At 44.8% G+C, this 14,332-nt stretch overlaps 1 protein-coding gene across 6 annotated transcripts in view; it reads right to left on the bottom strand.

Annotated features, from left to right (window-relative positions):
• Positions 1–14,332, bottom strand: part of ANKRD11 (ankyrin repeat domain 11) — an 899,251-nt gene that overhangs the window by 430,706 nt on the left and 454,213 nt on the right. For 4 of the 6 annotated variants that reach the window (XM_029608601.1, XM_029608600.1, XM_029608605.1 and 1 more), the window contains one exon: positions 5,479–5,623. In XM_029608601.1, the coding sequence (XP_029464461.1) occupies positions 5,479–5,565 (87 nt within the window). In that variant the 5' untranslated portion in view covers positions 5,566–5,623. The remainder of the gene's footprint in view (positions 1–5,478; positions 5,624–14,332) is intronic. The other 2 variants (XM_029608602.1, XM_029608603.1) reach the window with 1 other exon arrangement.

Below are 14,332 nucleotides of genomic sequence, written 5' to 3'. Positions count from 1 at the left end.
TTGGTTGCGGATTTACCTGGTGGGAGGGGCGGCTTCGATACTATCGGAGGGGTTTATGGTGGGTTTTTCTATTCTGTGTTCGGGCCCGGGTCCAGTGGGGGGTGGGGTAAATTGTCCATTGGTAAAGCGGTTACTCAAGGTGGTGGGCAACAAGTTGCAGTCAGAGATCGATTTGGGTCGGATTGCAGGTCCGTTTGCATCTCCTCTGCTGCCGGATCTGGTGTTGTCCCCGTTGGCATTTGTTCCAAAAAGAGAGGCGGGTAAGTACCAGCTGATCCATAACCTTTCATTCCCGGAGGGCGTTTCAGTGAATGATTGCATCCCCAAGGAGCTGATGTGTCGTCTGTTATGCCTCTTTTGATTTGGCCGGGCGCATGGTCAAGCGCTGTGGTCCGGGTGCTTTGATGGCCAAGGCAGACAGAGTCAGCGTTTCGGTTGTTGCCAGTGCACCCGGAGAGTTTTCGCCTACTGGGTTTTCAAATTCAACCAGGCATTTTATTTTGACAAATGCATGCTGATGGGTTGTTCTATTGCGTGCGCGTATTTCGAGGCATTTAGTTTGTTCCTACACTGGGTAGTGGGGAGCCTTTCTGGGTCACCGAACATTGTGCATTACTTGGATGATTTTTTGTTCATCACTAAAGCGGGCGCTAGCGATTGCAGGAATCTGCTGCATTGTTTCCAGGAGGTCTCCAGTGAATTTGGAATTCCACTGGCGTCCGGTAAGACAGAAGGTCCGTGTACGAAGCTGGTTTTCCGGGGTATTGAGATAGATTCAGTCACAATGGTGTCGTGCTTACCAGCAGACAAGGTGCATCGGTTGCGGGAATTGGTGCAGAGGGCGTTGGGTCGGTCGAAGCAGTCTCTTCTGGAGTTGCAATCATTGGTGGGCAGTTTTAATTTTGCATGCCGGGTAATCCCCATGGGTCGCGTATTTCTGCGGAGGTTGTCGTTTGCCATGTCCGGTGTCCTGAGGTGACATCACAGGGTCCAGGTGACTGCACCGCTTCGTGAGGATTTGCGTGTCCTGGACAGGTTCTTAGTAGATTTTAATGGGTCGGCATTTTGGCAATCCGATCCCATGTCCAATCATGACTTGGACTTGTTCACGGATGCGGCTGGGGCAGTGGGGTTTGGGGCTTATTTTCAGGGATCATGGTGTGCAGCGGGTTGGCCGGAAGAGTGGGTGGTGTCTGGGGTCACAAAGAACATCACGTTTTTGGAACTGTTTCCAATCGTGGTAGCCTTATATATCTGGGGTCCACGGTTGCGGGGTAAGAGGGTCGTGTTTTGGTGCAACAACATGGGCTTCGAGGTGCCTTTTGGTATCTGAACTGTTGAGGGAGCTGGTTATACATTGTATGTCGTTGAATGCGACCATATGGGCCCGGCATGTGCCAGGCGTTGCTAATGGCGTGGCCGACTCTTTCTCGTTTCAAGTGGGACTTATTCCGAGAGCTGGCCCCGAATGCGGAACCCTGCGGAGCTTCAGTGCCGTCTTTCCTTTGGAGATTTGGTTCCCCGAAGCCTGGAAACTGCTGCGGGCATCATTAGCCCCCTCCACGTGGACGTTATGGGGGCGGGGCCCGTAAGGTGATAGAATTCTTGTCTTCAGCGTGGTGGGTGGGGGGGGTCCCATTTCGGATGTTTTGCTATTGCGTTTTATTGAGCATGCCAGGATGGAAGGTCGCTCTAAGGCAGCGGTGAGTAGGCAGCTTTTCGGGTTCTCTTTCTTCATGCATGCCCACGGGTGGGGTTTTCTGATGGGGAGGTTCATGGTCAGGAGGCTGTTAGTCGGTTGAGCCAGAGAGGTGGGGCGGGGTGTGGACAAGCACCTGCCAATCACGCATGATATTTTGTTACTGCTCTGGGACTCGCTGCTGAGTATTTGCTCTTCGCATTATGAAACTGTGTTGTTTCGGGCGGCGTTTGTTTTTGCCTTTTTTAGTGCATTCCGGGTCAGCGAACCTGTTGCCCAGTCGGCTTCCAGTGTGGAGTTCCCCGGGATCCTGGCTAAGCACGTGGTGGTTACTAGCAAGTCGGTTACTATATGCATTCCGCGGTCCAAGACTGATAACAGGGCAAGGGGATGTTAGTAGTGTTGCAGTCGGTTCCTGGTTTGCGTTCTTGTCTGGTTGATAACGCGGTGCGTTATTGTCAGTGTTGCGTTTCGGGATATGCTCATTTTTTGGTGCACGTGGACATGCGGCCCTTGACGAAGTACCAGTTTGAGATGGTTCTTCGTTTGGTGTTAGCAGCCGTGGGGCTGGACGTTCGGCGCTTCGGAATCCACTCCTTCAGGATTGGGGCGGCGACTTCAGCGGCGACGGCCAGTTTATCCGAGAGTGTGATCCGCAGGATTGGCAGATGGCGGTCTGATGCGTACGAGGGATACGTCCGTCCCGGGCCTAAGAAAATGTGAACAGTACCTAACTCTTTTCTTTACAAGTGCAGAGCCAGCTGGAAAGTCCGTTTGGTTCATTGAGCATTCATACACCTATTGGGCTCTTAAACACGCTTGTGGACGACACTATGGGCCCCATTTGGACTTGCAGCGCAGGGGGGGTGAGGGTGCATTGGTTGGGGTGGCGGGGGATGGTGTGGGACGAGTTGATTGCCTGCGTGCGGCAGAGTCAAGAGTGGCTGGGGCAGCTGCAGGCGGTGGTGATACACCTGGGGGGCAATGATTGGGGAACACTGTCAGGGCGGCAGTTCATCAGCATGGTCCGGAAGGACTTGATGCTGGTATCTATCCCGTTGCCTACCACTGTCATTTATTGGTCGGATATCATATTAAGGCCTGCTGAATCGGAGAGGGTGATCTGGCGACGGAGCAGGGCCAAGGCTAACCAGCAGATTGGTTCCTGGCAGGTGCTTTTGGGGAGCAGACATATCTGGTATGAGTGGCCTTGGGGAAAGGTCACGGGGCTGTTTGGCAAGGATGGGGTTCATCTGTCATTTATCAGCATGGATCTTTTCCTCAATTTGATTCAGGAGGCTTCAGAGGAAATTTTTCCTCTGTAACCAGGGCCGCATCTTTGGGGGTCACGGGTTATTTTACCCGTGTCTATGGTGGATGGCCTGAGCCACTACAGATTATAATTATTTGTTAAGATGGTTAGCTGCTAAAATTTGTGATGGTTGACAACTGGGGCAGTTGTCGGATACGGGATCCTTGCTGGGAGGCGGCGGGGGTCCACCGGGTTGGCTTCTTGCTGGGAGGTGGCAGGGGTCTAAACTCTGTGTAAGGGCTGGAGGGAAGAGCTGGGTGGCTGGTGCAGACCGTCTTGCTGGGGAAGTGGCAGACGGTCAGGGGGTTATGTCATTTGGAAATTATGCATGTTATTTGTAAGGCTAAGGACTCCCTGATGTTTATTAAAGCTGCAGCCCTGTTAACCCAAACCTTGGCTTATGTGGTCTTGATTTGTAAAAGGGGCGGATGTGAGTAAGTGAGGTCCTGGATGCCCATATTACACAGATTAGCACAATCATTAAACAAACCATAACAAGAAAGGAAATAAAAGGGTCCTGTTCAAAAGTTTGCATACCCTTGAATATTTACGCTAAGTTGACACACACAGGTTGAGATGTTCATGAAGGGTAGGTATCTACACTTGTGCGTTGTTTGAGTGTAATTAGTGTCTGTGTATAAATAGTCAATGAGTTTCTTAGCTCTTGAAAAACCCTTGTGTACTTCATCCAGGGCTGCACTGACTGATGCTTACTGAAGCACGAGGAAATCAAAAGAACGATCAAAGGATCTGCGAGCAAAAGTAGTTCAACTATATAAATCAGGAAAAGGATATAAAAAGATATCCAAAGATTTGAAAATGCCAATCAGAGCTGCTCAAAATCTGATCAAGAAGTGGAAAATTATGGGTTTTGTTAATACCAAGGTAGACCAAGAAAATTTCAGACAACTGCCAGCAAAATTTGTCAGGATGCAAAGAAAAACCCACAAGCAATTTCTACTGAAATACAGGCTTCTCTGAAATAAAAGTTATATGGGCGTTTCAGCATGCACAATAAGGAGATACTTGAACAAAAACGGGCCGTATGGTAAAGTTGCCAGCAAAGAGCCATTGCTGCAACACCACCACAAAACAGCCCGCTTACAATATGCCAAACATCACCTAGAGAAGCCTCAAAATTTCTGGAGCAAAATAATTTGGAGTGATGAGACCAAAACTGAACTTTATCGTCTCAAACAAACACTATGAAGAGAAGAATACCATCCCTACCGTAAAGCATGGAAGTAGATCTCTGCTGGGTTGTTTTGTTGGGTTGTTTTTTTTTGGGGGGGGGGTGTAAACTACAGCAGCATAGGGAATTTAGTCAAAATTGATGGCAGGATAAATGCATCTTATCAGAAAATATTGGAGGAAAATTTGCATTCATCAGCCAGGAAGCTGTGCATGGAGCACACTTGGAATTTCCAACATGACAATCTGAAACATAAGGCCAAGCTGACCCTTCAATAGCTGCAGCAGAAGAAAATGAAGGTTCTGGAATGGCCATCCTGACCCCAAGATCATTGAGCCATTTTGGGAAGAACTCAAACATGCAGTTCATGCAAGACAACCAAAGAATTTACAGGAACTGGAGGCTTTTTGCCTCGAGGAATGGGCAGCTTTACCACACAAGAAAATAAAGGTCTCATTCACAACTATCACGAAAGACTTCAAGCCGGTATTGATGCAAAAGGAGGCAATACACAATCTTAAGAACTAAGGATATATAAAATTTGAACAGGACCATTTTATTATTTCCGTTATTGCTCTGGTTTGTTTGTGCTATTTTGTGATGCATAAAAATAGTTTAATTTGAAACAATTAAAAATAATAGACGTGTTTTGTCTGATCACTCATGTTTTCTTAAAATGCTACACATCTTACAAATTCTGCCAGGGGTATGTAAACTTATGAGCACAACTCTGTAAAATTAATTAATAATGGAAGACCGTACAAATGCTTTTCACATTTTTTTTTAAATTTCTTCACATGAGGTTTGCAGTATTGCAGCAAGAAGGGAAAATGATCAGATCAGATAGATTTTATTTATAAGTATTTGATATTCTGCCTTTTCTTAAAGGAAGGCCCAAGACAGATTACAAAAAGTAGCAGAGCCTTGAGTACATAAGAAATGGAAACATGCAGCTATGATATAGGGATATGAGGCAGATTGCAAGTACTTAGATTAGAAGTAGGCTACATCACGTAGAAATAAGAAAGTGAGTGCACTGGGTATAAATTGCAGATATGTTGTTAAGAACATATGTATGCTTTCCTTTAATCTTTTATTTTACTTCTCCTTTTGAGTCAATATGCATATCTGAGGGATGCATCTGTCATAACCATGCTCTCAGGGATGCAAATGGTGGGCTTGGATTTCACTGGGTTTAGTGTATGACAGTACAATACTTTAAGAGTAGCAACCTCTCAGATCCCCAGTAGTAAAGAGAAATAAAAGCAGCAATACCTTTTTCCCAGTTTGTTTCTCCACCATGTCGTTGCGGAGTGAGAAAGCCTCTGACTGTGGTGTTTTAGAACACCCAGCCTTGGGCATCGTTCTGCCTTCCTTACTTGATCTTCATTTATGCTGCCATTGCTTCGTCATCAACTGTCTTTCATAAGAGAAAAAAAGACAAAGAGAATGGAGAGAAACATTAAAATAAACCAACCAAAGCATGTTTCAATTGTATAGGTGTTACACCTGCTTGCTAGAAGGGGTTATTTTATCATTCATTATCTGAATGTGTTTAGCTCTCTCTCTCCTTTGTCTTCTGGCACTGCAGTTTCCTCCAGCTTCTTTGGGCTTCCAGCTCAATTGGAACCAGCCTCTACTGGAGCTACAGTAATGAGATTATTAACTACTTAGGTTTCAGCCCCATTTTACTAACTCTCCTCTTCCCTCTAGTCCAGTCATTTCAGCATAAGCAATCAGACAAGAGCCAAAAAACGGAGCTCTCTGGAACCCAGTATATGAACACTTAGCATTTTAGCCACTAGCTATCACCATTATGTGATGGCTAGAACTTCCTTTCTCTGCAGAATCTTTAATATCAGTTACAGCAGAAGTCAGATCTAGAAACTGAATGCAGGTCTCCTGTACTGCACTGTCACCGAACCATTGGGCTGACCATGTATATAGCCCCTTACCCTATTTATTTTTTGCTTTTTGGAACTTCAAAGCGGATTACATTGGTATTTCCCTATCCACAGAGGGCTTACAATCGAAGGACCCGATTCACTAAAGGGTTTTTTTTCTATAGACTCAAAAGGGGAGAACAGCCTCAAGGAATCTGGCCCTAAGTTTGTACCTGAGGCAGTAGAGGGTAAAGTGACTTGCCCAAGGTCACAAGGAACGGCAGTGGGATTTGAACCCTGGTTCATAGGCTGCTCCGCCAACCACTAGGCTACTCCTCTAATCCCTTAGAAAAGTATGCCACGTTATGTCACTACTCTAGAGCACAACATACACATAACTGTTCTGTCTGGGGTGTGTACAGCCAGGCTTGGCAGTATGACAACTTTCAAAATGCAAAGAAGCTATATAATCTTGGTTTTTATCATATTTTTAATTAACAATCTTAAGATTTCCATGCACTTTCTCCTAGCTTTGACCTTCTGATTTCATAGGAAATTTTCTAGCACAATAAGCCTGGAATATGAGCACATGAATATGAGCAAAAATCAACAAGACAAGCTCTAAAGGAGCTCAATATTAGGCAAAAGACACACTCAAACACTTGTCCAAGTTCTGCTGTACAAAGAAGAAAATGTCTTTGGTTATGTTCCTTCTGCGTCTAAAACTTATAAAACTATGTAGCTTCTTACCGTGATCCACAGATCTTTCATCAATGCCTTAGCTTTATTACTGCCCAGAATTAGAACAGTACTGTTTAATATAAAACCAATTTTCTCAATTGAAATTCGATAAAAATGTTGAGATAGAGAATAGTAGCTAAATCAGGGATTCCACATAACAATCATGAACTGCAGTACTGAAAAGTATAAAGAATCAGACTAAGAAAAAAAATAGGGCACTCAGATATGAGAGGCAAACTTGGCTATAATATAGCACTCAGATAAGAGGCTCTAGTATCTAGTATCTTGCTTAGGGCCAGTCTTTTTACTTCTAATTGCATTAAGCAGACTTTTATCCTTTTTAGTATTTATCTTTTATTGAAATTTGCAAAACTACAATCTTAGCATTCACTATAATGCATAGTCCCTTTTTACACAAAAATCATGAAAATATTTACAAATTTTTAGATAGAAATGGAAATTTGTACACAACAAATAATCATTAACAGATCTCTAGCCATATAAGTACATCTTCATAAATAAGACCACAAAAAAGGGAGATTCCATGCAAAATTAATACTAACAAAAATAAAGGAAGAAAGGCACTGAGTGATTAATAGACACTCAAATATGATCATTAAAGTAATCATGAAATCTTAAATCTGTCATAAGGATGCAAACTCAAACATTAGTCATAACCAGCTTTCCTTCCCACTCATTCTCTTTTCCCTATAAAGCTCTACCAGATATTTTAAACCCTACTTAATGTAACGGGACACAGATCTCTTTAATGCAACACTAATTTTTCAAAAGTTTATTTTTATTTTTTTTTTAAAGCTCAAGAAAAGCAAATGGTTACACGATAATGATTCTTGGGTGCATAATACTGGATAGAGCCAGAATGAAAAGATTTGGTTATGTGTACACATCATTTTTTCTGCACATAAAATACAGACTACAGTTCCTGGCACTGGAACTCCTGCTTTCGTCCAAAGGCTAACATTAGCCCTGAAAACTTTACTCCACCTTAAACTAGAAACTAAGATTCCAATGCTAAGAAAATATGAGGTAAGCCAGTGCACCTCTCTGCACTGTGGAGTAATAGCTAACGCCATCATTAGTATGGGATTTATATAAAAGGGAACATACACACTCACATTTTACTGCTAATACAAGCAGACCTTATTACATCAGCCCCACAGAGCAACTCCAGAAGAGAGCTGAACCCAAGAGAAGCAGAAAATAATGATGTTTGGGATTTCCCCAAAAAGACAGAACACAAGAATCCCACACTCCTGAGAAATAGCAAAATTGCTTACCTTGTAATAGGTGTTATCCCAGGACAGCAGGATGTAGTCCTCACATATGGGTGACTTCACCGACGGAGCCCTAATGCGGGAAATCTGTCAAAGTTTCTAGAAACTTTTGACTGGCCCTGTGAGGCCACAGAGCATGCCATGATATTCTCTGCCACAGGGGTCTCTCTTCAGTCTCGTATGTAGCAATAAGCTTTAGCAAAAAATAAAATAATAAAAGGAATGAGACCCAACTCCGCTGGGTGGCGGGCGGGTTTCGTGAGGACTACATCCTGCTGTCCTGGGATAACACCTATTACAAGGTAAGCACAATTTTGCTTTATCCCAGGACAAGCAGGATGCTAGTCCTCACATATGGCTAGAGGCTGAGTCATTTTATAGTGAAGTAGCACTGAAGTATTGTTGTTGAAAATGAGTCAGCCGAAGATCACAGCAGATTGGATGTAGAAGGAGTTGGGATTAAACTGGAAACAAGTTCTTTAAGACAGATTGTCCATAGGCTGAATCTTGTCATCCTTGCTTGTCTAAACAGTAATGAGCTGCAAAAATGTGAAGAGAACTCCATGTTGCTGCTTTACATATGTCAAGGATTGGCATTGAACAATAGTGTGCTACTGAAGTTGACATTGCCCTTACTGAATGCGCCTTTACTCGCCCTTGGAGAGGAAGGCCTGCTTTTTCATAGCAAAACTGTATGCAATCTGCTAGCCAATTGGATAAGGTATGTTTACCCATTGCCTTTCCTGGTTTGTTTGGATCATAAGATACAAAACGTTGAGTGGATTTTCTGTGGTCTGCAGTGCAGTTTATATAAAATGCTAGTGCACGCTTACAGTCCAAGGTATGTAAGGCTGTTTCTCCTGGATGGGAATGGGGCCTTGGAAAGAATGTGGGTAAAAGTATGGATTGGTTCAGGTGGAATTCCGTAACTATCTTGGGGAGGAATTTTGCATGTGTACGGAGAACCACTCTGTCATGTAGGAACTTTGTATAGGGTGCGTACGTGACAAGTGCTTGTAACACTAACCCTTCTAGCTGATGTAATGGCAATGAGGAAGATAGTCTTCCATGTGAGATATTTAAAATCACATGAATCTATGGGTTCAAAAGGGTAACGCATGAGTCTTGTTAAAACCAGATTGAGGTCCCATTCTATGACTGGTGGCCGAATTGGCGGTTTTAGATGTGTTAAACCTCTCATAAACCTACTGACTAGGAGTTGTGTGGAAATAGGCGCATCTCCTACCTTTTTATGGTAGGCTGAGGTTGCACTTAAATGTACTCTTACAGATGAAGTCTGGATACCAGAGTCTGAAAGGTGGTATAAGTACTCTAGTAGAGAAGTAGTGGGGCAAGTAAAAGGGTCAATATTTTTCTGCCTACACCACAGAGTAAATGGTTTCCATTTCAGAGAATAGTTCTTACATGTGGAAGGTTTACAAGAAGCTAGAAGCACTTGAGATACGCTGGTGGAAAGATTGAGTGGCTGTAACATCAAGCTTTCAACATCCATGCTGTCAGGGATAGGGATTGAAGGTTGGGATGGCGCAACCGACCCTGATCCTGAGTTATGAGAGTGGGAGCTACTCCCAGACAAATTGGATCCCTGATCGAGAGGTCTAGAAGTGTGAGAAACCATACTTGTGGATGGAGGCCAATATGGGGCTATGAGTATCATGGACCCCTTGTCCTGTTGAAGCTTCACTAGAGTTTTGGTTATGAGCGGTATTGGAGGATACGCGTATAGTTGGCCTGAGTTCCAAGGACGAGCAAAGGCATCCTTGGCAGGCTGATTCTTCTGTTTGTGTAGAGAACAGAATATGTCCACTTTGTGATTCAGATGTGACGCAAAAAGGTCTATTGTCGGTTGACCCCAACGCTGAAAGATCCTGGCCGCTATTGATGGATCAGTGAGTGTGATAGGGCCCAGGCCCAAATCTGTGCAGCTTCTTGACAAAGGAGATACGAGCCCGTACCTCCCTGTTTGTTGATGTACCACATAGCTACTGTGTTGTCCGTTTGGATCAGAACAGTCTTGTGTGAAAGGCAGTCCTTGAACGCATGTAGTGCATAACGTATAGCTCGAAGCTCTAGGAAATTTATTTGAAATGTTGCTTCGAGTGTTGTCCAAGTCCCTTGTGTTTGGAGATGGTCTATGTGAGCTCCCCAACCCAAGGTGGATACATCTGTAGTTAACGTTATCTGTGGGGCTGGTTGCTGAAAGGGTAGGCCTTTGCGTAAGTTATCCATGTTTGTCCACCAAAGTAGAGATGATCTTAGTTGGTGGGTCACTTGAATTGGATAATGTAGTGGTTGAATGGCCTGGATCCATTGTGATCTTAAAGTCCATTGAGTAACTCTCATTGCGAGCCGTGCCATAGGAGTGACAAACTGTGGAAGCCATATGGCCTAGTAAAGTGAGAAACTGATGAGCTGTCGTTTGTTTCTGAAAGTAAATGGATCTGGCTAGTAGAGTAAGTGTCCTTGCCCGATCTACGGGTAGAATGGCCTTTGCTAGATTGGTGTTCAATTCTGCTCCTATGAATTGAAGCAGGTGAGTTGGAGTAAGATGGGATTTTTGATACTTGATGAGAAAACCCATGGAGTGAAGTAGGGTAATTGTTCGAGTCAGAAAAGTGAGAGCTCCTTGCTGAGATTGACTCCTGATGAGCCAGTTGTCCAGATATGGGAAAACATGGACACTTTCCTTGTGCAAGTGTCCTGCTATTACTGCCAGACATTTTGTGAATACTCTGGGGGCAGAGGCTAGGCCGAATGGCAGAACTCTGTACTGGAAATGTTAATGGCCCACCATGAAGCGCAGGTACTTGCGATGAGGAGGGAATATTGGAATGTGAGCGTAAGCGTCTTGAAGATCCAGAGAACAAAGCCAGTCTCCTGTTTGAAGAAGTGGAAGCATGGTGCCTAGAGAAACAATCCTGAACTTTTCTTTCTTCAGAAATTTGTTGAGGTTTCTGAGGTCTAGGATGGGACGTAGGCCTCCGGTTTTCTTTGGAATGAGGAAATACCGGGAGTAGAATCCTCTGCCCTGCTGAGTCCGGGGCACTGGCTGTACATCCCTGGCTCTCAGGATGGATAATTCTACTTGTAAATGAAGTAGTTGGGAATTTTGTTGTGGGAAGAAATGTGGTGGAAATTCTGGAGGAATTGAGAGGAAATTTAGTTTGTAACCCTGAGACACTATGGAGAGTACCCATTGGTCTGATGTTATGTTTAGCCAATGTGTGTGAAAATAGGATACTCTTCCTCCCATTGGCAGATCTGGTCGAGGATTTAGGGGATGGACTTGTTCTCTGGCCTGTGTTTCAAAAGCCCGATGCTGGGCCTGTCTGTGCAGGGGGTTATGGGCGGGTAGGCCTGGGCTGTCTGGCCTGGGACCGTTGTTGTGGTCTAGTTGACCTACCCCTAGAAGTTTGGGGGTAGTATCTTCTTGGCCTATAGTAAGAACGTCTGGTTTCACTTCGAGGAAAGCGACGAGAAGATTGTGTAGAGGGATCTTGTGGTATTTGAGACAGTTGACGTAAAGTCTCTGTATGGTCTTTAAGCTGTTGTACTGCTTCTTGGACCTTTTCTCCAAATAAATTATCACCGATACATGGTAGGTCCACAAGTTTTTCTTGGACCTCAGGCCTGAGGTCCGAGGCCTTAAGCCATGCCCATCTACGGGCAGTGATTCCAGCTGCTGCTGCTCTGGAAGCCGTCTCAAAGTTGTCATAGCGCCCTCACCTCATGCTTTCCAGCTTCTAGGCCTTTGTTGACTATGGCCTGTGCTGGTTCCTGGAATTGCGAAGGCAAAGAAGTAATACATTCTTCCATTTGCTTCCATAGGTTCCTCTGATATTGGGTTATATACAATTGGTAAGCAGAGATTTTTGTGTTCAAGATGGCACTTTGATACACTTTTCTGCCCAATGAATCGAGAAAGCTATGGTCTTTACTAGGTGGAGCTGATGAGTGTAGGCGCACACGTTTTGACTTTTTCTGTGCAGACTCAACTACCACAAACTGGTGTGGTAACTGTTGTTTCTGATATCCTGGAGCTGTCTGCATTAAATAGGTTGTGTCCACACACTTATTCACTGCGGGGACAGAAGATGGATGCTCCCAGATGCGGCGTTGAAGATCCAAGAGAACCTCATGGATTGGAATAGCCAACACTTGTTTAGGTGGGTCTACAAACTGTAGAACTTCTAGAGTTTGTTGCCTGGTATCTTCTTCTGCTGTTAGTTTGAAGGGAATGGAGTCAGCCATGTCCTGTATGAATGTTGAGAAAGATAAATCTTCTGGAGGTGATTTTTTTTCTCTGGTCTGGGGGTGAAGGTTCAGACATGAATCCCTCAGAAGACGTTACAGACTGCTGGTCATCCCAAGAGTCGTCTGGGTCATCCCTATAAGGAGACCTTGGAGGAGATCTGGGAGGGTAAAGAAGGCCTGAAGGGCCTGGTTGTGGATCATCGGAGGAAAACAAATGTGAAGTGTCCTGAGGCTTTGTTGTTGGCAGGTTATCGATGACATTTTGATATCTTTGTAAAAGACGTCGATAGAATGCGAGATCCTGTACTTCAGGAGGCTCAGATGATGGTTGCCTCGATGATGCAGTGGTTGTCATCGATGTAGTCGTCGGTAGAAATGTTCTGGAAGACTTCGACGTCGTCGGAATCTAGATCGGCATCGAAGAACCCGATGGTATCTGAGCGAAGATGGACGTCGATGATGTGATGAGTCTCTGTGTCATAGTGATCGAGTCCATCGTTGTCCTCGGTGCCAACAAGGGCACCAGGGTAATACAACCGGCATCGATGCTGGTGGCATTGGCGGAATCGCCGGAGGTGCTTGATCTTTTAAAGCCTGAATGACCGCTTGTCTGATGAGATCAGACAATTCTGGCACTACAACTGATGGAATCAGAGCAGTTGTAAGTGGTGGCGGAGGCTACGATGATGGATCCTGTGCAGAAGTCTGCGGAGGATCTAGCATCGATGGAGGCAAAGGCCCAGGCATTGAGGAGACCACTATTTCTTGGGTCCGTGGCCGCTTTGCTGTCGATTCCTCCTGGGACGTCGATGCAGATGAGGACGGTCGATGATGCCAATGACGATGCTTTAACTTAAGTTGGCCGGTCGACTTCGTCGATGCTGTGGACGATGGCGAGGACGGACGATCACCGGATCCATCCTGGCGAGGTTTTTTAAGTAAGGCTCATTTAGTCACTCCGGCCGGAGACGACTTCGATGATTTTGAAGGAGAAGCAATCAGCTGCAGCTGGAACAAATGTTCCATTTTTTCCTGCCTAGCCTTTCGCCATCATCTCAGCGCATTTAGGACAAGTATTCACGTTGTGTTTTTCACCGAGACAGAGAACACATTCAAGATGTGGGTCAGTGATCGACATGGTTCTGTTACCCATAGGGCATTTTTTGAAGCCCGTAGCCATTTTATCGACGGCCGTCGAAAGAGAATGGGAATTCGTGAGAAAAAATTTCCAAAGATGAGAAATCGAGACCGAGGTACTCACCAGCCGGTGAAAGGGAACTCCCAGAGACCTCTATGAGAGAGAATATTCGAAAAAAAACTATGACTTTTCAGTCAGAGAATGTTGTGAAGAACTCGCAACAGTTCCTGTCCCGTGATGCCGGTAGCAGCGCGGAAAAGTGAAGACTGAAGAGAGACACCTGTGGCAGAGAATATCATGGCATGCTGGGCATGCTCAGTGGCCTCACAGGGCCAGTCAAAAGTTTCTAGAAACTTTGACAGAAAGATTTCCCGTGCTAGGGCTCCGTCGGTGACGTCACCCATATGTGAGGACTAGCATCCTGCTTGTCCTGGGATAAAGAGGGATAGTACTGGTTGTGGTTCATAAAAATTGCCATACTGGGTCAGACCGAGAGTTCATCATCCTGTTTCCAGCAGTGGTTAATCCAGGTAACAAGTACCTGGCAAGATTCCAAACAGTAGAGAGATCTCATCACGTCTCAATTTGCCTGTTTCCTTATTTCTCTTTTTCTGGGTTTATTCTTAAGTCTCTTTTCTTTTCAAATATATATTTTTTGTTTGTTTTACCTTGTTTTGGGCATAAAAGGTGTGCACCTTTTCTTATGGTCAAACTACCCTACATTTTCCCCTCCAATGTCCTTCCCAGAGTTCATGCTATGTTCCTATGCTACGTTATCAAAGTAATGCCCCCATAGG

This window comes from Rhinatrema bivittatum, chromosome 7 (assembly GCF_901001135.1).
Source record: "Rhinatrema bivittatum chromosome 7, aRhiBiv1.1, whole genome shotgun sequence".
Taxonomy (NCBI): Eukaryota; Metazoa; Chordata; class Amphibia; order Gymnophiona; family Rhinatrematidae; genus Rhinatrema; species Rhinatrema bivittatum.
The sequence above is the reverse complement of the archived record's forward strand: the minus strand, read 5'-3'. Positions and strand labels throughout refer to the sequence as shown.